Source organism: Musa acuminata, chromosome BXJ1-10 (genome assembly GCF_036884655.1).
Source record: "Musa acuminata AAA Group cultivar baxijiao chromosome BXJ1-10, Cavendish_Baxijiao_AAA, whole genome shotgun sequence".
Classification (NCBI taxonomy): domain Eukaryota; kingdom Viridiplantae; phylum Streptophyta; class Magnoliopsida; order Zingiberales; family Musaceae; genus Musa; species Musa acuminata.
In genome coordinates, this window is record NC_088336.1 from 25,727,020 (window position 1) to 25,752,412 (window position 25,393).

Consider the following 25,393-nt stretch of genomic DNA (forward strand, 5'->3'; position numbering starts at 1 on the left):
AGCTAATAGGACTCATGTCAAGAATACCATAATGGGCCTTTATGGCCCAGTTTAGGGAGTGGAAATGACATTGGGCCACGGCCTGTGTGGCCCAACATTTAGTCCAATAATAGATTCTCCAGTAACTTGATGATCCACTTGAAACGGACCGTTCCCATTCAAAGACGCGTGGCTCTCTTCGAATCTCGACGGTCCGATCGTCAGTGTATCCGTCCGGGAACGTAAGTTGGCTTATGATCCACGTTAGTACGTTAGATTAACTAGTGCCCCCGTGTGAGACAAAGATAAGCCATATGTCTTCCTGCAAAGAAGCGTGAGACCCAAAATAACATCTGGAGCTCTTGAGGTACACCTTAAGCTTCAAATACAAAACTCACTGTGTCAGTATTGAAAGTAAACAAAAGACAACGTAGAGGTCAACCCAAAACGTGGGATCGTCTTCGTGGAAGGAGGCGGGGCGGGGGAAGCGGGAGTCGGATCTTAGAGAGACCCAAGGCGTTGAATCGCCGCTTGCATGGGCTCTCGATCGGTACCTTCAGCGGTGGCAGCGTCGAGTCTCTGCTCGATTTGGCTGTTCCAATTCGTCGGATCCCAAATCTGTAAGCCTCCGTTTTCCCCTTTGATGTGGAGAGTCGTATAAGCTGGATCTTTTGTGTGATCCTTGTGGAAAGGCTGCAGCTTTTGAGCAAAATCTACAGCCATTTTATGCTCTGGTGCTGTGAAGTGTATGGTGTTCGCTCATATGATTTGAAGCTTAATCATTTAGATCATTTGAATAGGTTAGTTTTGATTGAGAGAAGAGCTTCTTGATCTATATGGGTGTTCTTCGCCTTTCCTTTCTGAGTAAAGGAACTATCTTTTCTATGTTTCAGTTCAACTAAAGGGCTTCTTTAGAACTATACATTCGAATTCCTCTCTGTCTTTGCCATGCCCCAAGTAGTCCCCCGTAATTTGATTTATGGATATTTCTCGTATGTAATTGAAACTAACATTTTTGGAGAATCTATTATGTTTTGGTATAAGCTTAAGTGATGGTTTTTTTCATGGCAGAACCTTAAAAGTGGCGGATGCACCATAAGCAGATGCCAACTTTTGAAGCTTGCTCTTCCATGAGTAGCCAATCTAGAAATCTTAATCAGAACCAACGAGCCACCGAGTTTGATGCTAGAGAAACCGAACAATCCCTGCCCAAGTTCTCCTCGCACTTGGATAATTCGTTTCATCAGTCAAACCAGGCCCAGCGAGTAGCAATGAACTGGGATCCAAGGGCTGTGCTTAACAGCCTCGATATCCTTGGGCAGAAGATCCATCAAATTCAGGACATAGTCCGATCCACTCTTAGCAACGAAAGGCAGCTGTCGATCCAACCAAATGAATTTGCTGCACAGCAGCAGCTCATAAACACCGATCTAACTTGCACCATAATTGAGTTAATCTCTACAGCTGGTACCCTTCTTCCGTTGATCAAGAATGCTTTGGCATCTGGCATCAACTCTTCTGGACAAATTGGTGGTATCGCCGATTCTGCCTCTGATTTGGATCTAGTTGATATGCTACGACAGAATGATAATAATCTTCTTTCAGAGGGAACCAAAGATTCTGAATATGAAGAGCTGATCAAAGGTTTGAGTGACTGGGATGATGAGGGCATGAAGCCAATTTCCACAGAAGACAATGATGTGAAGGACAACGAAGATGGTGTAAGTGGAGAAAACCTCCCTCTTGGATCATACGAAGTCTTGCAACTTGAGAAGGAGGAAATATTAGCGCCACATACACACTTCTGTGCAATATGTGGAAAGGGATTCAAAAGGGATGCCAACCTAAGGATGCATATGAGAGGCCACGGGGATGAGTACAAGAGCCCGTCTGCTCTTGCCAAGCCAACCAAGGAAGGAAGCTCCGAGCCCGTACCTATAAAGAGGTATTCGTGCCCTTTTATTGGTTGCAAGAGGAACAAAGAACACAAGAACTTCCAGCCTCTCAAGACAATTTTATGTGTGAAGAACCATTACAAGAGGAGCCATTGTGACAAAAGTTACACCTGCCGTAGATGCAATAGCAAGAAATTTTCGGTTATGGCAGACCTGAAAACTCATGAGAAGCACTGTGGTAGTAACAAGTGGCTTTGTTCTTGTGGTACTACATTCTCTAGGAAGGACAAGCTGTTTGGGCACATTGCTTTGTTTCAAGGTCATACACCTGCACTCTCCATGGATGAAGTTAAAAGCCAGGGAATGTCAGTTCAAGGGCAGAGCGATGAAATCATGGCTAAAGAGGAAGACATAGATTATCTCATATCTGGAAATGTTATCGAGGATACTAATTTTTCAGGGTTAAATGGCACTGACAATGATCTTGGCTATTTCTCTTCTATGAACTTTGACTCATTCACCTTTGGTGGAATTGACGGGCTTCAGCAACCATCATTTGATACTTCTGAAAGTTTGTTCTCCTTCCATAAATGATGCTGGTTCTTGAAGCTTGTCCAGAATAATGGAGAGAGCTCGAAGTTGAATCATCTGGGATGATGATCATAGCTAGAAATCACAGAGATGATACATATGTTCAGTTCTCTGATGGTTTCCTTGATCATTTATCCTAAACTTTGATCTCCTGTTTCTCGGAGAAGCAGTTATGCCTAAGCTGTTTTATCGCTCATTTGGAGTTTGTGATGTATATCTCATGTCTGCAGTAATTCATTTATCAGCATGTTACATTGTATTAAAACTCACACTGTCATTTGATTCAGATCTTCCATGTTGATACTGAACTTCCATTTTGACTGTTCCTTGAAAATTTATTACAGTTTGTTGCTCTTTCTTTCTTTCAAGTGATACTTGAAAATGAGCATATCTCTTGGTCTGTTCATATTTTGTTAGAGGTAAGAATGGAATATTTCGCATCGAACATTATTGAATTAGATATCTTTGATTCTTGGGTGTTGAACTCTATATATATGTCGCAAAAAATAGGAAGATCAGGAAGAATGTTGAATTAGATATCTTTGATTCTTGGGTGTTGAACTCTATATATATGTCGCAAAAAATAGGAAGACCAGGAAGAATGTTGAAATCGGTTCTGACGGATTCGGCGTTTGGAAGAGAGTAAAAAAGAAACTTTTAGAGGATCATCCATCCAAATAGTAGTATGTGGTTGAATTATTCGAAATCATATTTTCTCCTTGTATAATAACTTTTTTTAATTTCTTTTTTCTTCTTTTTTCTTTTTCTTCTTATTTAATGGTTTGATCTTGTGTTCTTTTATTTTCAAATATTTTGCAATGAATTCTGGTGTGCAGTAGTCCTTGCAATTTTCTCAAAAGAGAAGCCAAGAATAGTGTGATGGTCAACTGATGGAAGTATAATGCTGGCAAAGCTTGGCTGCTAATGAGTTAATTAAATCATAAGTGTCCCGCTTCATGCATCAATCGCCACCGACTCCCTTTTAACTTAAGCTGCATGATTGGCTATCCCAGTCACTGCTGCATTTTAATTTGCAGCTCCTCCACTATTGTCTCCAAAACAGGTGGCAGGCATGCTTGTTGACAGGAGAATACTCTTATCCTGCTTAGGTGAGCAGAGGCAACATCTCAGACTTTTAGTTGCTTGTGTCAACAATTCTCGAGTCACTCTTCTTTTACAAGAAAGGCATTCTTGTCCTGATTCCTCCTTTTTTTTGTATATCCATTGCACATCCACTCCATCCATTAATCTCATAAATTTGTGGATTCTTTTGATATACTTCTACAACATATTTATGAACATAGTTCGGATTTCAGAGACGGTGGCTTTAGCTCTTCTGCACTTCATAGTTGCTAGTTTCAATGCCAATAGATAACCTCATGATAGGGATACTCTGATTTTTCTGGGTAAATCATGCACCAAAGCAGATGAATAAATCATGCACAATAACCTAACCAGTGTTAGAATAATAAATTGAAGCATACTTCTAATTATAACTTGTATCTTCCAGAAGACTATCGTGTGAAATGTCTCCTACTCAAAAGAAAAATTGCAGCAGAAAGTGTGTAACAAAGAAGACAACAAGCCTTTCGAGAGCACCAGCAGAAAATTGTGAGCTAATAAAATCTTCTCCACTATGATTTACAGGACTACTGGTGGATTATATATTTGGAGAAATGTTTGATAGGCCAAAGGGAATATATTTCCCACAACGCAATTCCACAATCGGACATGTAAAACTATAACACGCAAGCTACGGTATGAGGCTACTTTTGGCCTTTGGGTTGGAATATATCTATCTATCTACAAGAGAGTATATTCCATTATTTGCTCAGTTGCCACACAAAATGGCAGTCTCAACATACTGCTAACAGAAAGATCGTCCGGCGTAGAGCCCCCCATAAACTTCATCCACAGCTCACTCTGGAAATGATGCCAGTGAGATTTGACAACCTCTTCATGCTTAGATTGAGTGGTCAAATTAACTCTGCATTCACAAAGAACGTCAATTGATGATTAGGCTGGCGATATCACGAAAAGAGAACCGATGATGGTTGCTTGTAACTGAAACTGCTGTTCTTGATGGAAGATGTGGTAGGTCTGTCCTTCACGCTAGCAGTGGACACAACTGCCTCGGACGAGCTTGATTCGTTGCTCTCGGCATGCCTGGGCCTCATCCATATTTTGATATGCCCCTCCCGTGAGATTGTGACGACAGATTCATTAGTAAATATCAACTCAGAAAGGGGATCCACATGCGCACGATGGGCAACTAGAGGAGAAATTTTTGGCACATCTCTTATGCTCGGAGAAGGCTGGAGGGAGCCCACACCACAAACACTATCCCAATGAGCAGCAGGACTTCCACTGTTGAAAGTAGGTGAACCACCAGGAGGACCACAACGCAGTGGCACAACAATTTCGTCCATGGCCAAGTCCCACAAAAGTAGCTGTGTGTCCTGCAAGCATGTATACCAAAAAGATCTTTCAGACAGAAAGAGAGAAAAAGCACAAACCTGGATAGTCAATAATTGTAAAAAAAAAAGCTACAAAATCAAGTACCACATCATCTTGCAAATGCAGTGTCGACAGAAAGCAAGCAACATACAAATGATACTTAGAAATTCAACAAAAGGAGGTGATGAAAAGCTTACAAGGCATTTTACCGCTCAGATTTGTGGTCAGTGGTAACTAACTAAAACCAGATTCTTCGGTGAAAATAAAAGGTGGAATTAACCACCTCATTTCCACACACAAAAAGAAACAAAATCAGACAGATGGTCAGCAGGAAGTTAAAACCAGTTAAATCAAGCATGCTTGTCTAGTTGTTTACAGCCTATGTACATGCATGTTGGTTTCCACTTTCCACAAAAGGGTCCAAGACTCATGAAGAATAATATAGCATGGACTTGAGACACAATCATATGAATAAGCAATCTAAAGATAGAAGGGTCATTGAAGGAAATTTTAAAGAGTAGAAATTATGAAAGTGATAAGGAACAAGGATTCCAGCTAAGGATGACAAAAAGACAATCTATATTCATGAGACAGAAACCTAGAAGAATAACTAAAACAATGTGGAGAAATTTGTGGAAAATTTAAGAACCTCATAGCATAAGAAAGCATAAAAACCAGTGATGATAATCTGCAACGAGGGTTGTAAGATGTAGATAAATTGAACGATAATAGAAAGAGAGAACAAAAAATTGAAAATAAACACTGGCCAAACTTTTGATGAGTAGAGTCTTAAATAATTCATTTGCAGTTAAAAAAAAATTTCCATTGCCAATTTGCTCTATATTGGAAGAGCAAAATACACTGCTCTTAATTAAGCATTTTAATCTTTTAACCGAAACCATAATACAAAACATCATACAAGAGTGTAGACATGCCGATAGACTAGACACTAAGCTTTAGCGTATGAGATATTTTCTGGTACCAGCCTCATAGAACTCCATCTTAATCTCTTGTTTGTTACACTAAAGGTCCAAATTGGGAAAATTAACTGAAATTCCAAGTAGTCAAACTGAACTGCTATGTACAAAAATAAGTCAAACTACATACAACTCATACAAGATTAATTGCTACAGACTAATAAGCATTTGATGCTAACAGATCTGACATCCACAGAGAGCATTCATTACTGATAGTCGAGGCTCAATTTCACACTGTATTTGTAACAGTGTGTGAAAGAAAAACAGACATCAAGCATATTCTCAGAGCTTCATCTTAGCTTGTTTAGTTGACTTTTGCATAGGCATATTTTACCTGACCGACAGAACCAAAACGATAGACGACATTTTCTCCTGTTCCTTCTGAATTTGGTGTTGACCAATACGAATCAAAAGCAACTCCACTAACCTGCCAATCAACTTATTAGTATGTTATAAGTGACCAAGTGAATGTTAAAGCCATTTGACATCTGACTGCATGACAAACTTACCCATGAATTATGGCCCTCACCACAGGCTACTATCTTCCTATCTTCAGTACTCCAAACTTGCACTAAATCATCTTCTCCACCAGTCAATATATACTTTCCATCCGAACTAAGAGAGTTAATAGCAAATCCATAGTCAACTTTCTTCAAAAAGAAACAAAGACTTGACAAATCCAAAAAGTTCATCAAATGGGGAGTAATGAAACTAACAAAGATACACTTAAAGTAATTTCCTAGTAAAATACATCCAAAAAGCACAGATAAGGATACTGATTTAGACCGGTGCATGCATAGACAGCAGGGTTATTTGAGAAATCTTAACAGTCCCACTTACAAAGGATAGAATGCTCAAAAGCTCATTGAGCTCGCAAGGCACATGCAAGACAACAGAACAGAACACGAATATAAGAAGAAAGCTGTCTGTAGTAGTGAGAAAATACGTAGTTAGGGTCCAAAGATTGGATGTCATCTGAGCTAATTGAAAGGCTAGTTTTATCACATTGACATGGGCAGTAATTGAAAAGTATGGCAAAAGCATCTATGACATAGAATATGTACAAACATCGGGAGAAAATCTTCTACTGAGCGTGCAGAATATATAGTCCGAGAACTGTAAGCACATGTGAAAGTTAATCATTAGACTCATCGTAGCTACCTCCAAGCGCAACATAGCAAGGCACCATAATAGCTTCTCCCACCAAATTTTAGTTGGTCTTTTGCAAAATCAAATACTCTTAAGTAACCTGCAATAGGAAGCTGTTAAAGGTTAATCTTGATGTTGCAAAAACACAGGATATGGATCTAGAGTTCTCGAGCAAATGGATACCATCTCTACCAACGGTGGCCAAACATGTTCCATCAGATGAAAAAGATAAACTATTGATTGAACCTTGATAAATATGCCATCTAGCGATTGGATTGCTCTGCAAGAACATCAAATAACATCAGCAACTAAGAATCAAATATTTCCAAAGGAACATCACAAACTAGTCCTTAGGTGTCAAGAAAGATCCAGTCAAAAAAGATCTGATAGAATCCTCGAGCGACAAAATGAAAATTAGCACAATGTAGGCATCAAAGATATGCACACTGGTTAGGATAATAAATTACTCTGGTCTAATAAGTCAAATTTGCTGGATAAATGAGATGATGAGATTTCAACCTCACAAGGAAAGAAGCCAGATAGGTAATTTATGAATTGAACACTTGTGTCTATCTTCACAATGGACTAACTTTGTACTTGGTATCTGCACATGCCCTGCATGAGTAGGGGCAATGTAAGAGAACTTTGCACTCTTTATTTCTTTGATCAAATTCTTTTAGTAAACTGGGTTACAACTTACAACATCCAACTTTTGCATTACATTAATTCTATATGATAGCATCAGGCACATTAACGCAAGCTGGGGTATAACCAAGTCGAGATTGATTGAATTAATCTTGTTCACGCTCAGCTTTAATTATTAGTTAGGCCTAAAATCTTGATCAAACATGTCTCATTATACAAACTATTAAGCGCAAATAAGCAAATTCTCAAGCAGAACCAAGCAGAAGCCTAATTCACACTGATTATTTCAATTTAGCCAAGCTTAGTTCAAATTTAGTCATGCATAAATGAAGTGGATTTCATAGTCCACATAAACTTCACAGTCCAATCAAGCTTGAACCTTCCAATCTTAAGCCAAAATCGAAGTTGTAATATGACTTTCAGACAAGAAACTCCTTTTCGCTCGGTCTGATACATAGTGACCGGCATGTAACCTGTAGAGTGTAAACTAGCACATGGACCTGACCCATTTTGGGCGGTCCAATCAGGGTCATATATAAAAGAAAAAAAAAAAACCTTTCTCGCCCTAATCGCAAGCCTTGACACGCGACCTCCCTGCTGTCTGTCGTTGCCTACCTTTCCACCACCCGCCCGCCATTGCCTACTTACCACCCCCCACTACCCATTGCCGATTGGTATTCTCCTCCTCCTCTTCCTTCACAACCTTTCCTTCCTTCCTCCTCCATATCCTCTTCTTCTTCCTTCCTCTTCCTCCATCGCTTCCTCTTGTTTTTCAATTTCCTCCTTCCTATTCCTCCACTGCCTCCTCCTCCCTCTTCCTCCTTCCTTCACCACCTCCTCTTCTTGCTTCCTTTTCCTCCATCACCTCCTCTTCTTCCTTCCTCTTCCTCTTCCTCTACCACCTCTTCTTCCTTCCTCTTCTCCTTCTTTCTCTTTGGTTCATAGTGAAGGCAACTGATAACCATCACCATGACATTACTTGCATTGGCATTTGATCCTGCAACACAACTGATAACCAGGGATTCAAATCTCGAATTGTACTGCCCGATATGGGCAGTACATATCGGTCCGCCAACTAACCGACAAGCAGTCCGCCCACGACCAGATGGTATCAGACGGACAGGACGAGGAGCACGATGGCGAGAAAGACGTGGCTGCGACGCTCGTTGGATGGAGAAGGCATGACAGAGAAGAGAGTTGGACGTGGTGGAACACAAAGAAGCGCTTCGTCGGGTGGAACGTGGTAGGGGGAGGGTCCTCACTTTGTCGGACGGAACACTGTAGGGGGTGGGTCCTCGCTTTGTTGGGCGAAACGCGGTAAGGGGCGGAGGGATCATGGCCGCTGTGGTCGGGGAGGTTGCGGTCGACGACGAAGAAAGGGATCGTGGCCTAAGTTGGATTGTTGCTTCCCCTTCTCAGTCTCGCTGTCATCTTGGTCTTCTTCCTCACAGTCACTTAGGGCGGCAGTGACGGGGGAGCGAGAGATGAGCTCGCCCTGGGCCGGATCCTGACCAGATCCGACTGTCGCAGGAGCATTGTAGAGTGCCTCACGGGGGATGAGTTCGAGCTGGGGATGGAGGCGACCCATCGCATCCTCGGCCGCTCCGCCATCACCCCCTTTCTGTCTCTCTAGATGGAAAGGGGGTGATGGTTTCTTCTTCTTTTACGAAGAAACCATCCTCGCTTGCATGCAAGATGGTTTCTTCTTAAAAGAAGGGTGTACCACTCGGTATGCCCTAGCGTATCATACCATACCGAGCAAAGCTTGGTACACCGATACGGTACGAAATTAAAAACATTGCTGATAACCATGACCTTCCTGGATATATGTTTGATTGATTCATATCATCTTCATCCATTAATAGTAGGATATAAGCTTATATGGAAGATGCAATAATTCCAGTAAAAATTTCTCTCATTTTACCATCCAAATTCAATTAGATAACTGTATGACATTCATGACATGGTTGCATAACAGTTTGAAAGATTTTTTGAATGTGGTAAAATACAGTGGTCATTTTGCCTTTTGGTTGCACACTAGCAAAACCAAGTCATGTGGTAGTGGTGTTTCCTTCTTTTTTTTTACTTCCAAGAATTTTATCCATGAATCTTTGAACTCGTCATCACCATATCAACTTTTACAGTCAAATCTACAAGAACACAGAAAAAAAAGAAAAGAATGATCCATGATAAAATTCATGTGAAAGCATCAAACAAAATTAAAGAACCAATGCCTACTTGTACAGCCCACAAACATAATGCAGGAAACCTACTAACGAAATTTTCTTAAAAAAAAAAAAAGAAAAGAAATTGTAGCTAGCATAACATAGAAGGACCTGAAGATGAAATGGATTAGTATAGCTGAACTTATGGCTAGAAGAGAGACTGTTAAGGCCCAACGAAAATAATGTTTTTTTTTTTTTACTTGACACAATAACAGAAGATACTAACTGCAAGATATCTTATAACACCAAATACATGCATCTATAGACAATGCATATGATGTGCCTTATAATGGTGACCAGAATTTCATTATCATTATATCAATTTCACCAACATTTAATATGACAAACAAATATCTCCTGAACACACGATCATGTGGCACACAGAAGAATCATAAAGTAAATCCAATTTTGTTTTAAAATGTAAAAGATATAGCCACAAGTTACCTTAGGTGACCGTGCATGTGCAACTGCAAATTGAGCTTGATCTTTAATAGCAGGAAAAGAACAATCAGCAGTACCATCTTTGTTCTGAAGTAAAAACAAAGTATCCATTTCAGCTACCATTCAAAAGACACAAAAAGGAAAAGATAAAACTGAGAATATGATCACATAGTTTGTTAATGACCAACCCTTTCATACACATATATGTTTCCATCAGCATGACCAACAACAAATGTGCCATCACCTTCTGGAACCCAGGCAATACAAGTGCATCTACTGCAGAAACAATGAAAGTTCATCAATCATTAACAAATAACTGCTAATAACAAAGCAACCAACAGACCAGAAAAATGAAAGTAATACAATCCGAGAATGCCCGAACAACCTTGCAGCCAACCAAAGTTCAGCAATCAATAACAAATAACTGTTATTAACAAAGTAACCAACAGACAAGAACAACAAAAGTAACACAACCCAAGAATATGCCCGAACAACCTCCCAGCCACAGCTACTCTCCCCCTCTGACAAGCATACATACAGAGATAGAAATAGAGAGAGTGCCAAATACCATAAATACAAAACAAAAAAGAACGAAAATATAATGACAAGGTGCTTTTTTCCTCCATCACTATTGACTACTAGTCTGGTGTTCAGGGAGAAACTCTTCTTCAGAAAGAAGTATCTAACATTTAAGGGGTCTAGAGCTTGCTTAAAAATCTACAATCTGTTCTATATACACAATCGGTATCAAATTTCTTTTTATGATAAATTCTCTATCAAAAAAGAGCTGAAGTGTCATGAGCCATAGTTATGACAACCAGTTACCTCCTAGAACATAAAGCATGTGCCATGACATACATGAGACAGATGATGTGCCAAATCTAAATGACATTACAAGTACCTACAACCTGTGATGCCTTCACCTTACATACCAAAACCATTTTCATTTGAATCGTCATTCTAGACAAAATAACAAGCTATTTTATGATTGGAAAACATTTTTCTCACCAAAACATTTAGGAGTTATATAGTTGTGCAATCATCTTCTACTGAACATTTCAAAAATCTTATCTAAACCCAAATTATATTGAAGCAGTCAGCTATCTTAACCTCATATACCATCAATTAGGTTGTCCGCAAGTTACCTGCCAAAGGAGGTACTTTTCTTCAGTTTACTACTTACTAGAATCAGATTCTCACAAATAGAAGTTTGAACTTTATCCTTTATTTTTGTCTTTTTTTTTTATAAATCAGAGAAGAACCATGAAGGTTTGCAACATTGGTAAGCTCTATCTTGCAACAACCAAGGAAGATATGCTATCCCTCCATATCCTAAAATATATCGCAAGAAACCCCTCTGGTGCCAAAATAAACAACAATTATGAAATCTTTGAAATCATGGCTGGCCTCATGGAAGTTTGCATGGACTTTTATGTATTACATGTGATACTATGATATACAGTGGCCAGAAACAAATGCTTCGTCTGCTTCTTTTTGCCATATCAACACCAAGTATTTCAGGCCTAAAACATCATACCTAGTTTCTAAATGAGAGAAGTCTTATTTGACATAAGTTTCCTGGATGTATTTTTCCTTCAAAGACAAGCTGTTAAGACACAACTCATTCATCATTGACAAATCAAAATCCAAAGAGTCATCTACTAAATAAACTAAGGTATAATATAATCAGTATTTTGCAGAAACCAATACTGATAAATTTTACAATTCATGGCTTTTTTTTGGCCTAAATATGAAGCTTACTTACCACTTCAAGAAAGTAGTAAGAATTTTATTTTAGTTTGAAAGAAACTGATCTAACAATTTTGAAAAGCCGATTAAGTTATTTAGTTGCTAAGTTGCTGCTGTATGACGCACCATGGGCCATAAAAAAAGCAGGCATGCATGTTCCACATCATCTCATGTAAAATAAAAAGCAACATACAATAAAAACTGGTGCGTGAAAACTAGTTATTAGTTTATAGAAGGACATCGATTACAATATCAGAATGTGGTCAGTTACAATAGTTGAGCATTTCAATTGTGGTTCAGTGAGCCATACGTGCCTATTATTAATACTGCCATCTTTGTTGTAGTGGTGAGCAGCAACAAGCTTCCTCCCTGGATCCTGTAGTTGTTGCCTCAAAGACACTGAATAGACTAGAAAACCATGCACGTAAATGTAAGTTGGCTGAACAATGATCCATCATTCTAACAAGCAAATGATAGATGATAAGTTAATTGTAACCGATAGGTATCTAAGCTAACCGTCTCCAGTGTGCAGACCAATGAGCAAATCATGCCCACCCTTCACCTCTGAATCAAAGGCATGGCAAACTGGGTTCGAGTTGCTGAAATGTATGGACTTGATAGGATCCTATAACGGATTCGGTCGTGAGATAAAATACAACCCACGTGAAGCAAATCTGAACCACTAGATGAAAAACCTTGTCCTGCGAATTGAGATCACTGATGAAAAGAGTGTCGGCCGAGTTGAATATAAGATAAGTCCCTTTGTCGTCAAAATTGGCCACCGGTTGCGAACTGCCCGATCCCGTTGAGGCTCCCGCAGACCCTCCAATCCTGCTGCTCCCCGACACCGGCCGACTCACCCCATTACCACCAACAAAACTGAGCGCCCGGCTTCCATTTCCTGCACCAAGCAACCTAGCTGCTGCTGACCTCACTCCACCAGAGCTCGGAATCGACGGCGTGGTCGAAGCCTGGGCCGTGGGCCTCTCCTTCATATAGGCGATCGTCAACTAACAAAAACCAACTTTTCACGATTGATCGATACAAACACGGGATGAACAAGCCCGAAACCCTATGCAAACAACCAGTACCTGGGAGACGGCCTTGCCATGCGAGTAGTGTAGGACGGCGGCTGGGTGGGTCTTCTCGTACTGGAGCTTGTATCGGCCCTCGGGAGTCTTAAAATAGGTCTTGAGACTCGGCGACTGAGAGTTGACGGCGGCCGACGTTGAGGACATGATCGACGAATTAAACCCTCGATCACTTCAATGGCGGCCGAATAACCATTCCTACAATCTTCTTTTTACCCCTTGATCGACGGAAATCGGAGACAAAACGAGAGACTGGATCACGGTCAGGGTTTCCGATACGGGGGAGAGTGAAGCGACGAGGTGCTCCTTCTCTCCTGCGTCCTTCTCCCTTGATCTCTTCTGCAATCGCGACGGCCGTTTCGAGGAGAGGAAAGAAGGAAAGGGAGACCGGAATTGGGATGGAAGAGAGTTGGGGTGGGGGGGTAAAAATAAGATAAATAATTATTAAAGGGACGGTGTGATGGGGTTGGAATCGTGCCGTCGGTTGATCCGGACCGTCCAAATTTTGGATATCCATGTTGAATAGAGTCGGAGTGGTCCTTGGGGCAGAGTCAACGAACCCAAAAGCCACTGACCAGAGAGGTGAGGGAAAGGCGTGGGTCCCACCGAAACATTAGAAGAACGGTCAGGGGTATGAATAAGATATGATATTTTTAGAATTGAATTTGTTGAATATACGATATGACATGCAGGCATATCCCTCCGTGGTTGGCAATTGCTTAACCGACATGAAAATAATTAGGCATTTTTACTTAATATCTAAAATAATGATATAGTCCATGATAATTTATCCTATTTTAAGATTATTAAATATCGATTTCATCATTTATCCATTGCAAAACATTAAAAAAAATCTCAAGTTATGGAGATAGATTTAATACATAATTAGAAGAAAAAATTTTAGTCAACGTACAGTTGTGAAATGCCCTAAATGCTTAATAGATAATAGATGAAACTATATTTTAAATATATATTAAAATAAATATTATTTTGGCATATTTATATTTTAAAATTTATTAAATATTTGTGTGGTATATTCATCCTTCTAGTATTTTTAAAATTGATTCAAAAGTGAATACATTTTTAACTAAATAAAATAAATAAATAAACCTTATAAGAAATTTTGTATGGCCCAAATATATAATAAATATAAAATATAATCTTATAATTAAATATTTTTTTAAAAAAAAATAAAAATAAAAAATTCATCTTATAGAAAATATAGATCATACTGGTTTTTCACTAAATCATTTTAACAATCTTATAATTTTAAATAAAGTTATAGGATACTTTGAAATTTTAAAGATTATATTAGTATCATCCAAATATTAAAATGTTAATGCTTTTTATACACTTGACAATCTTATAGTTTTAGATAAAATCATATGCTACTTTAAATTTTAAAATATCACATTAACATTTTATAAATATTACAAATATTGTAAAATACTAAAATGCTAATGCTATCAAGTATAACTGGTATTTAAGTATTTTCAATGTATCATCTAAGTCAAATATGACTTGAAAAAAATTATCAAATATCAATTTATATTTAAAATATTCATTGGACCCTTGATACATATTTCACATGCATTCTAAACGCACCCATAAAATTGTGCATATCATTTACATACTATGTGATATTTTTGTGTGCAAAATTGCATAAATATGACTCAACTAAGTGTTTTTTTTTTTTTGCTTCTCCTTGTAAATTTAAGTTTAACATTTATGTGAAAATATGTTTCAAAATATTATATATATATATATATATATATATATATATATATATATATATATATATACTATGCTAAACTGATTTAAAATGTTTAAAATTGAACTTGAATTTTTGTTCATTTTAATGTGAAATTAAATCGGAATATTGAAAGAAAAAAAAGAAAGAAAAAGACGTAAGCGTCATCAGCAGCTACCATTCTTCCCCTTTATTTTCAAATCACAGTCAGATTTCATGAACTCATATTGTCATGCGAATAATAGCACACAATCCACGAGAAAAAGAACACTAATCGATATGGTCGCACGTCGGGGTCTTTGGCTTTGTATTGCTCAGCATGATCCGTGCGAGCAACTCTATTCCCACCTAATATTTTGATCGAAATATCTATGCTATCTGAAGATTGATGCTGAGAAATATGTGGATTTTGAGGCACCCATCATATATGAAAACCAACGATGGTGTCGACTAAGGCTCCCAACATAATTCTTTTGATATTAGGTCAGGCTACCAAAATAAAAATAAAATATGGAAAAAAGAATGAGAGAATCCGACCTCATGAAGTTCTTTTTAATCGTCTTCCGATGATATGATAATTACATACTGAGCTTTGTAGCAAAATCAATATTACTGATATCGTTAAAGATAACGAGTAACAAAACTGATCGAGGGAAAAGAAACGTCAAAAACAAGCTCTGGTTTGCGTAGATAAATCTCCCGCGATCGTTGGATTGATAGATACAGACAATACAAGTGTTTTTGATGAGCTTCTGAGCAAGAAGACGATTGTTGTTGGCAGAGGACAAGCAGCAGACAAGCTTCTGCTTCACGTCCGGTTCTGCTGTTGCCTCCACGGACGGAGATGGGATTTCCACGGACGGAGACAGTGTGTACGTTTTAGGACAAACTTGGAGAAGCTGAGAACTGCTTTTTTGGGTGCATGAACTCCCGAAGAGAAGAAGTCGCACCACCTCATACGAGAAGATGCCGCAGAAGAGTCGAAGGTGGAAGACATGTTTGCTGCTGTGAGTGCAAGTACGTGATGCACGGGCACTGTACCCTTCCATTCTACTTAGTTGACAGAGAATAATAGTAGCCAATGGCACGAGAACCATTAAATGATCTCAAATCATACACCGATGATCATAACATATACTTCACATGATCAAAGTTCATTCTGCATGTCCAAATCACGCAGCCTCAGTTGTCTGATTCCAACCTACCGGTGGTTGTGCTCCTGCATGAAAGGTTTTCTATCAACTTTCTGAAGGTTGATTTATCATGTCCATATGATTCATTGGAAATACAATCTGTAACGAAAATTTTTTTTTTTCATATCCTTACAAAATTAAAATAATTTTATTTTTTTAATCATATATATTATTATTATTTTTGACCAATCAAAACTTAATTAATTAATTAATTAATTTAAATCATGTTTGTGCTCGTTCAAAAATTATTCCAAGTTTCTTATGTTGTTTTCATTACAAAATACTATATTTCTATTCACAATATCATAATTACGAGAGTTGAAACAAATTAGAATATTTTTATAAACAAAAAAAATTATAATGATCTTGATCCTCATTCACAAATATATTATCATGTAGTCCAGTAAATTTTTTTAAATTCTTTTTATCATCGTATCTTTTTATATATATTTTTTATTAATTTAATATTTACTCTTATCGGTCAATAAAATACTTAGTTATTCAAAGATACACTTTAAAAGAAAGAATATTCTCCATGTATATATTCATTTTGAATGAGACGAAAAACTTTTACATCATATTAATGAGAAAAATTATATATATATCTTCATAATCTAAAAGGTTTAACTATTAGTTAAAACTATAATTTACATTGCGATGCTTAAAACATGAAGATTATTCGAAGTACTAAATATATTTATATGTTTCTTACTCAAATTAATTAGTCCAAAAACAAAGATAGATAGTGAGAAAGAAATAGGATGAGGAATGAAGGTAGACGCCACCCTCACCATAAAGCCTCTTCCTTTCTTTAGTTATATTTGAAGCTTCGCATGCCTTCCGAGGGCGCCCCTTCAGAGCCCCGTGTCTCTCAGTTCTTTACCTCGATTCGAGTTCCGATGGCAGGCATCGAAGCCCCACTCTGCCCTTCGAATTAATTCGCTTCATATCATCCTTAAATTCGCCCTTCTGGCGGTGGAATGATCCCCAAGGAGGGAGCCGTCGTCAGATCTGGGAGGTGCCGGCGCTGACGAACAATGCGCGGTCGGAGCTGGCTCGTCAACGAGGGCGGCGGGGGGACCGGGAAGGGCGGGACCTCCCCGATTGTCGGGAGGGTCGTGCATGGTGCGGCTGCAGCGGCGTTACGGTGGAGAGTGGCCCTGCTGCTGGTTCCGCTCGTTTACGTGGCCCTGATGCTGGTTCTCGTCGGGTGGTGGAACCTTGAGGCCATGCCGGCCCGGGTCGGTGTTGCCATCCTCAAGAGGGCGCCGCCACCCGGGTCGGTGTACCGAAGCCCGCAGGTATTCCGGAAGCTATGGCCTTTCATGCAGTCGGACTTCAACCACTCCAATGCGGTAGTTACCTAATGTCCGTTTCTTTGGTTGTTTCTCGTCTGATTTCCTCTGTTTTCGGCAATGTCGTTGCCAAGGTTTACCTTTGTTGTTTCTTCATTCAAGAATAGGTAAAGCACAATTACACTGATTAAAGCAATTAAGGATTGTTTAAAATTCTATATTTTTCTATGACGAAAAATGATTGTAGAAATCCTTTTGGGTGTAGACTAATTAGTTCCAGAATGTTATAACAATCATTTACATGCATTTCTTGCATTTGGTGTTTAGTGGAAAATTTACTGTTTTAAGGAAAATCTTTCGTTGAAAGAATAACATTGAAGTATAGTCAGACAAATTCAGCAGGCTTGAAGGTAGCATGTTTTATTTTAGTGAAGTTATAGGGCTGCAAGCAACAAAGGTATCGCATCATAGTTTCCGCTTCCAATCCATGAGAAGTTTCTTTGGCTCTCAAAATTAGTAGGAATTCTAACTGAAAATGGAGCACAAATCATTTAGTTTGGGGCCACCAAATAAGTCAATCAGTTGCCCTAAAGGCTTGGGATGCTATCAAAAGACAAGAATCTTAGACATAAATAAAAGAAAAAAAGGACAAGAGAAGAAATTGTATTTTATTTTGTGAAACTGCTGTTAGAACCTTTCCAATGGGGTCTGAAATAATACTAGTTAAAGCTAACACAATAGAAGAAAGGTTAGATACCTAAACATCTTATGATTTTCAACAACTTTTTTGCTTAGTTTCTTATGGGATCCCAGATAATTCATTGTTTTGCATAACTGATACTATTTGGCTTTAACTGCAGTTTGATATTACTTGATAGGACCTATGGAAATATTACCCTGAATGTTTGCTTGAACACTTAAAAAATTGATAAAAAAATCTGTTCTAATCTTTTTTGGCAATGCGTTAAGGTTTATTTTCTCTCCGGTGCATTTTGAATGCATCTAATTAATTTGTTTTAAGATTGTGTCTATAGTTCTGCTCTTATGCTCCCTGTATTATGTCGTGATAATTTGGTGTATAATCATGCAGTTGATGATGGCGTGGCATCAGAAAACAACTCAAAGGTGGAAACCTTGTTTAAGGAAGAGATTATTACAGGCAGGTTAGGGCTTCAAATTTTTTTCAGAAAAAAAAAAGATTGATCTACAAAATGAATTTCAAGACAACTTGTAATCCCTGTCTTAATCAAGTTTGCAAACATGCTGATAATATTTTAAGTTGTAGATTTTGTTCCCTACATATTAATTGCGTATATTTCATCTTAGAATTGTCTCCTTCAAATGGTTTTCTCATAATTGAAGCAAACGGAGGTCTGAATCAGCAGCGTTTATCTGTAAGTTACAATGTAAAATAGTTGTCTTTGGAAGCTTGTAGCTTGAAAACAAATACATTTTGAATTATCCCCTGTTAAGAAAATATTTGTCTCCAGTGACACAAACATGGTTCTTGAAGTAAAAACCTCCATTGCAAGAGCATTTGGAGCCCTTGCCTGGTTCATCCATATGTCATTATGTACCAAAAAATTGTCATGAAATGAGATATGCTAGATTGTGCCAGAAGTCTGAGCAACTTTTATTGGTATCCAACTTGTTACTGCATTGCCTTTAGATATCTTCGTCCATGTGATGGCCATTCATAGTCATCAGCCTTTCTGTTGCCTTACTCTTATTACTGAATGCATGTTATTGACATGTTTGCTCTAACACATCGGACAAACATGCCTGGTGCATGCTGTTGTTTCAGAATGTAGATAAGTTCCATGCCTAGTGCAGTACCACTGATGCATGCAGATCAGTGGTAAGATATTTGGAACAAATACACATCCAATATTCTCCTGTGTAGCTTAAGATTTGGCCATACAACTACTTGATGCCTTTACTGATCTCTCTCTCTCTTTCCCTCTCACTTTATTTTTCTTAAGTAATTAGCACACATGTATGTTCATTATGTAACGTTTTCTGAACACTCCATGATACAGATATCTGATGCGGTTGCTGTGGCAGGCATACTAAATGCAACACTTGTAATTCCAATATTTCATTTCAACAGTGTTTGGCGCGATTCAAGGTGATAAAGTTGCCATAAAATACCAAGGGTTAGCTACATGAATGTTTTATCACAATCGAGAAAAAATATATTACGCTAGAAGGAGGGCTTGAACCTCCGACCTTGTGGTTAACAGCCACACGCTCTAACCAACTGAGCTATTCCAGCCTCATAATTTATATTTTGTTATTATATTTTTGTCTACAATATTTCATATTAGAATTCATGAGTATAATTTCTGTGTAAATTGGTAGCCTGAGAATCTTCCAGCAACTTTCTTTTTAGTGGGTGAGTACAAGGATAAAACGTATGAAATTTTAGATGTTAAAAACATTCAGTATTATGTCATCTTGATGATTATCTAATATTATCTAGCCTGTCAGAGTAGTTATGGCAGCTTGGTTTCTGCCATCTTATGATGCTAAATATTTCATGCTGTTTCCAGAGTTTCATATTTTCTTTTATGTCAATTAAACTTCTAGTTGGCTTAGATAAAAAAAATTGGTAACTTGCACAATTTGCCAAGTGTATGCTGACATAAGAAACAATTTCTAGTGCCTTCTCAAGCAATATTTTGGTTTAGTACCTAGTTATAAATATGCAGCATTCTTTGGACAAACGGTCTTTAGATAGAAAGGATTAACCATAAACAGTTGTGATCAAGCATGTTGTTTATATTGTGTTATATATCCATAATATTCATATGCAGTTAATTTTTGTTAGCTTTTGTTTGTGTTCCTTGGGTATCATAATTGGACTAGGGAAAACCATTTAATGATATTGGTAGCACTCATTGTTCTGAAAACACGAGAATTTGCCTTGCACTGCTTAGATCTTTAGCAACAATAAGACCAGTTTTATCATTCCTTGTGGGTTCTCCCTATCCTCACAAGGTAGCAAAATTAAGTTGGGTTTGTATAATTCTCAAATTATTTATATAATCCTTTTTTGCTGAAAGTTCTTTATCTTGTTTCATATGTGAACCAATAAGAAAAGCTTTGAGCTATAATTCTATCAGGAGGCCTGATGCTTTGTTGTCTATCGTCTCAAAATCAATCATGGGCTCCAAGTTGAAGATCCACTCCATTAAACATTATGTGTGATTTTAAAATTCTAAAAATGAAAATCATGATTGTTAAAGAAACCTGACATATACATCAAATTAAGAGAAAAACAAACAACTTTAGTGATATATATATATATATTTATTTGTTCAATAACAGAGAAGTATAAAAAATATGTATTATATATATATATATATATATATATTTTAAAATAAACGTCAACCATTTTGATAATTAACTAACGCATTTTGAATTATAGTTTGATATGTGAATGCTGTTTTACTCCATTTCACAATAATTTCATGAACATGCTAAATACATCAAGATCTCAAGAATTCTTATTTCCTGATAATTTGGATGTCATTTATCATGTTCAGCAAATCTAGCAGTTGGACTAGAGCCTTTATAATCGAGTTTGAGGAGATAGCAATGTGACCCCATTATTTAGAACAACCCAAAATTTTGGTTTTAATATTTCACTGACACTGAATTTAGAACAACCCAAACTTCTTCTTTGACAAAAGGGCTGGTTGATGCTACTCTCTTTGAAGTGCAACATTGCAATTTGTCACATTATTGTAATTATTTGCAAATGATCTATCTTTGTTCTATATGCATTGATCTATATGGGTAAAATCTTATAAGAGCAACAATAAGCTTCTTTTGCTTAAATTCATTTTATTAGATTCTATGGTGAGCTTTAAGACACGAAAATAACCTCCCTAAACACCACATTGGTGCGAGCTTATTCATGAGTCTGTTATTTCTATGTGTATTGAATGCTTATAGTGTTTGTCTTTGAAGCTTTTATCATTTATTTTCAGATATTTCTTTTGCAATGTCAAGTTGAATATGACCATAGTTCCATGTTTATTTTTCCTGTAAATTGATAATAATAAACGGCACTTGTTTTTCTTTTATTTGTCTGAACACTTTCAGCAAGTTTAAGGACATATTTGATGAAGAATACTTTATAGAGACACTCAAAAATCATGTAAGAGTGGTCAAAGAACTTCCGCTGGATATATTGCAACGATTTGACAATAATATCAGCAATATTCTTAATATGAGAACTAAGGCCTTGTCATCGAAGGCTTACTATCTACAGAAGGTTCTGCCAAAACTATTAGAAAATGGGTATGTGCTTTTCCTGTAGACTCTATATTTGTACTTTGTTGCCTGGTTTTGTTTATCTCCTAAGATTGTTATCATCGTGATGCATCGACTTTATAGTAGCATTTTATGATAAGTTCTTTGCAAAGGATGTAATCTATGTAAGTTCTAGACCTTATCAAATTTGTGATTAGCTGTTATCCTTTGACAAAATTTTACAAATTATGTTCAGTATTAATACTAGTTTGGGTAGTTTTTTCTTGATCAATTTAATGAATGGTTGTTTCATGTATGGTGTTATGGAGCCAATCTTGGTCTAGCCTAACTTGTTTGAACTCGCATGTCTCAACCCTAATCCTATTTATTGTCATGCTTGGATCATTACAAAATTAGACAAGCATCGACAACCATAATTTTTTGCCGGGCCAATAACAAGCCTAAATCATGTAGTTCTACAAACAATATTCTTTAATATGGTTGCTTGATTTGAAATAAAGCATAAATAGTTTCAAGATTTAGATTTTCATCTTTGTTTCAAACTTGCATATATTAATTTTGTAAAAAATAAGTTTTTAATGCAAGCAATTGGGAACATCGTGCTAACAGTGTACCGGCATGGCTCGGCATTCAACTTCATGTCGTTTCTTCTGATTTAGATGTTGGAACATTGTTCCACGTTTTATGATTTGGCATCCCTTTGTGTATGCTGTGCAGGGCCGTACGTATAGCACCTTTCTCTTACAGATTGGCTCATTCAGTTCCATCCAGCATCCAGCGCCTGAGATGTTTGACAAATTATGAAGCATTGCGCTTTTCTCCACCAATAAGAACTCTTGCAGAAAGAATGGTTGATAGAATGGTAAAGAACAGCTCATCAAATGGAGGGAAGTACATCTCAGTGCATCTTCGGTTTGAAAAGGTGCTTATTAGTCCTGTAATGCATTTGAGTTTTTCATATTTTTTCACCACAAAGGTGTAAAAAGATGTGGTCTTTTATATTCCAGGATATGGTAGCCTTTTCTTGCTGTACTTATGATGGTGGTCAGCAAGAGAAAACTGAAATGGATAAAGCTCGTGAAAGGGGCTGGAGAGGAAAGTTCAACAAGCCTGGTCGAGTAATAAGCCCAGAGGCTAACAGAAGGAATGGAAAATGCCCTTTAACGCCATTAGAGGTTCCACAACAACTTGATCTTAGTGAGACTACAAAGTGATATGCCTGTGATCAGGATACGTTTCATAAATTTCAGTTCGTTGTATGTTTGGCTGATTCTTATTCTAGGAATTTATTGTTTGTTGCTTTTGTAGTAAGCTTCTACTAGTAGAGATTTGCCTTATGTAAATCGGTATCTTTTCCTGGATGAAATTTTAGGTTATTATTTATATCCAATCTCTTGAGCGTACATCTTGTTAGGTTGACCTGGAGCGTTTAACTGTACTATAAAATCAAGATCCTTTCATCTATGCAACCTTACTATAAGAAATTAAAATTTTCTGTAAATTTAAAATTTTTGCTTCCACTATGGATATTCATTACTATTAAGGTTTATATGCCTAATTGTGATGGATAAAGTAATAACATATAATCAATCTAACTTGAAGCAGAAAATATACTTTCGAGGGGTTTTGCTTTTAATTCATTGGATATTATGAGTTTGAGTTGTTGACATTGCTATGTGGGAGGTCTTTTCATAGTTAAAATCCTTGCGGTTGTTCTCCCACATGTAAATGCAAGTGCTAGAGAAAGGTTATGTGATACAGACCGTGTCGTATGTTCTGGTTGTGTTTTGACGTGCCGTGCCATCTTGAAAGATAGGTCATAGTTTAAGTATGCCTTCATTAAGGGTTACTTTTTGTATTCTTATCTGATTTCTTGATATCTATAAAATTAATTACTGGACTACAAACGAACAATTTGTTGTTGCAGGTGGGAATGATGATTCGAGGCATGGGTTTTGGTAATACCACAACAATCTATGTCGCCTCTGGAAAGATATATAATGCACAAAAGTACATGGCTCCACTTCGTCAGCTGTTTCCCCTTTTAGAGACCAAGGAAACTCTAGCCTCGGCAGATGAACTTGCACCTTTTAAGGTATTTTTCTTGTTCAGAATTTTTTTAAAAAATTCTCAAATCCAGAAACAGCAATTATATCTTTCTTATTTTTGTTGTATTATCCATATTTCCTCTATGACTTTGCAATATTTCTTGGGACATTGACAGAATTTCAGTGTCCATTTAACTTGAGAGTTGTAGAATAAGAATCACTTCTCCTACTCTTAGCTGTATTATTCTAGATTACTATGCCAGAGAAAATCTCTTGTTGCTAAAATCTCTAGTTCGATCGACCAGTTCTTTGAACTATGACTTGCATGAGACTATATCTTCATCTTGCTAGACTGTTTGTTATTTGATGGTTTGCTTTCCTGAAAGGACTTGAACTTCATCTTACTAATGAATTCTTAGTTCTTTACCTCCCACAGGGACACTCATCGCGGTTGGCAGCATTGGATTACACTGTTTGTGCTAACAGTGAAGTATTCGTCACAACTCAAGGAGGAAACTTCCCTCACTTTTTGATGGGACATAGGCGATACTTCAATGGACACTCTAAGACAATTAAACCTGACAAGAGAAAGTTGGTGTTATCCTTTGACAACCCAAATATTAGGTAAATTCTCATCACTCTTGGTACAATTGTTTGATAACAATCATCTTTAAGAGAACCAGAGTGTTGTGTAGAGGTTATCGAAGCAGTATGTTTATCTGAACAACAACCATAATCAGCAATCGATGATCTTTACATTTCAATCAGCCTGGAAATTATGCTATCCAGTTTGTGGTTTTCAATTGTAGATGGGACAGATTCAAGCATCACATGCAGGAAATTTTCCGTCATAGCGACTTGAAGGGTGTCGGTTTGCGAAAACGTGATGCATCCTTGTACTCTTTTCCGATGCCTGATTGCATGTGTCAACAAGCAGAAGCGTAAGTTTATCGACACTGTAAATTGTTTGTCAAACTAGGTCAGGCTAACTGAGAAGGACAAGTCTAATTTCTTCGACATCCTTGCAAATAGTCTTGCAATGTCACTCCATCAATTGTAATTGTTATTCGTTCATTCTTTTTTCAGTTTGTATGTAAAAGAGAAAAGCTCTCTAATGTTTGTTGTTTCTGCACCAAAAGAATAGCCTAAGATTTGGGTTTTCTTTCTAAGCTCTTATTACAAGCTCTAGTCATTTAAGCCTGTCTACAATTTGTGTTTTTGGGGGTATTTTGAGCTTCTGCCCATTGTTATCTAATTATTAGTTCATGTCATATACTTTTGTAGTTGGATGGATTGTGGTGATTGCTGAGGTCACATATACGGTAAGCGAATCAATTAAATGTCATTTGCATGTAACATGGAACATGTGATTCAATTCGATCAGACCCAAACACTGGTCCAATTCGATCAACATATATTATCTAATTGCATGCGAATTGAACCCTAATTCCTCCCCCACTTATTACATGCTCAACATAGCTGCCCATAATGTGCATGATATAGTCACATAGGCAAGCGTATAGCAATAACATACGTGAGGTGGACCCCCTTGTGCGAGCCACTTGCGGGACTCACTGATCTCTGCCAATGGTCAATTGCCACGTCATCAGATAATTCCAACTGTGGC

General features: G+C 37.5%; 3 protein-coding genes and 1 non-coding gene across 7 annotated transcripts; 2 read left to right on the forward strand and 2 right to left on the reverse strand.

Moving 5' to 3' along the window:
• Window positions 1–413: 413 nt before the first annotated feature.
• LOC135583713 (zinc finger protein STOP1 homolog) lies at window positions 414–2,833 on the forward strand. 2 transcript variants are annotated; one of them, XM_065087094.1, is made up of 2 exons: window positions 414–599; window positions 1,051–2,833. In XM_065087094.1, exon 2 carries the CDS (start codon window positions 1,068–1,070, stop codon window positions 2,466–2,468), a length of 1,401 nt encoding a protein of 466 aa, XP_064943166.1. In that variant the 5' UTR covers window positions 414–599; window positions 1,051–1,067; the 3' UTR covers window positions 2,469–2,833. The 2 variants fall into 2 exon arrangements, with proteins under 2 accessions (XP_064943166.1, XP_064943167.1); XM_065087095.1 differs by lacking the exon at window positions 414–599 and adding an exon at window positions 606–779.
• A 1,241-nt stretch (window positions 2,834–4,074) lies between these two features.
• LOC103968385 (uncharacterized) lies at window positions 4,075–13,606 on the reverse strand. 3 transcript variants are annotated; one of them, XM_009381572.3, is made up of 11 exons: window positions 13,200–13,606; window positions 12,804–13,097; window positions 12,625–12,733; window positions 12,423–12,516; window positions 10,548–10,635; window positions 10,363–10,446; window positions 7,232–7,328; window positions 7,061–7,148; window positions 6,409–6,514; window positions 6,234–6,326; window positions 4,075–4,924 (listed from the first exon to the last, which is right to left on the reverse strand). In XM_009381572.3, exons 1-11 carry the CDS (start codon window positions 13,344–13,346, stop codon window positions 4,496–4,498), a joined length of 1,629 nt encoding a protein of 542 aa, XP_009379847.2. In that variant the 5' UTR covers window positions 13,347–13,606; the 3' UTR covers window positions 4,075–4,495. The 3 variants fall into 3 exon arrangements, with proteins under 3 accessions (XP_009379847.2, XP_018675055.2, XP_009379846.2); XM_018819510.2 differs by having other exon boundaries at window positions 10,548–10,632; window positions 12,804–13,118; XM_009381571.3 differs by having other exon boundaries at window positions 12,804–13,118; window positions 13,200–13,605.
• A 3,339-nt stretch (window positions 13,607–16,945) lies between these two features.
• Window positions 16,946–24,867, forward strand: LOC135595010 (O-fucosyltransferase 9-like). Its single transcript, XM_065085513.1, has 10 exons — window positions 16,946–17,497; window positions 18,528–18,600; window positions 18,764–18,831; window positions 19,477–19,565; window positions 21,548–21,745; window positions 22,436–22,640; window positions 22,726–22,893; window positions 23,646–23,813; window positions 24,203–24,390; window positions 24,576–24,867. Exons 1-10 carry the CDS (start codon window positions 17,180–17,182, stop codon window positions 24,709–24,711), a joined length of 1,611 nt encoding a protein of 536 aa, XP_064941585.1. The 5' UTR covers window positions 16,946–17,179; the 3' UTR covers window positions 24,712–24,867.
• Window positions 19,639–19,712, reverse strand: TRNAN-GUU (transfer RNA asparagine (anticodon GUU)). Its single transcript has one exon. It is a non-coding gene; the product is annotated as a tRNA-Asn (tRNA).
• Window positions 24,868–25,393: the final 526 nt, after the last annotated feature.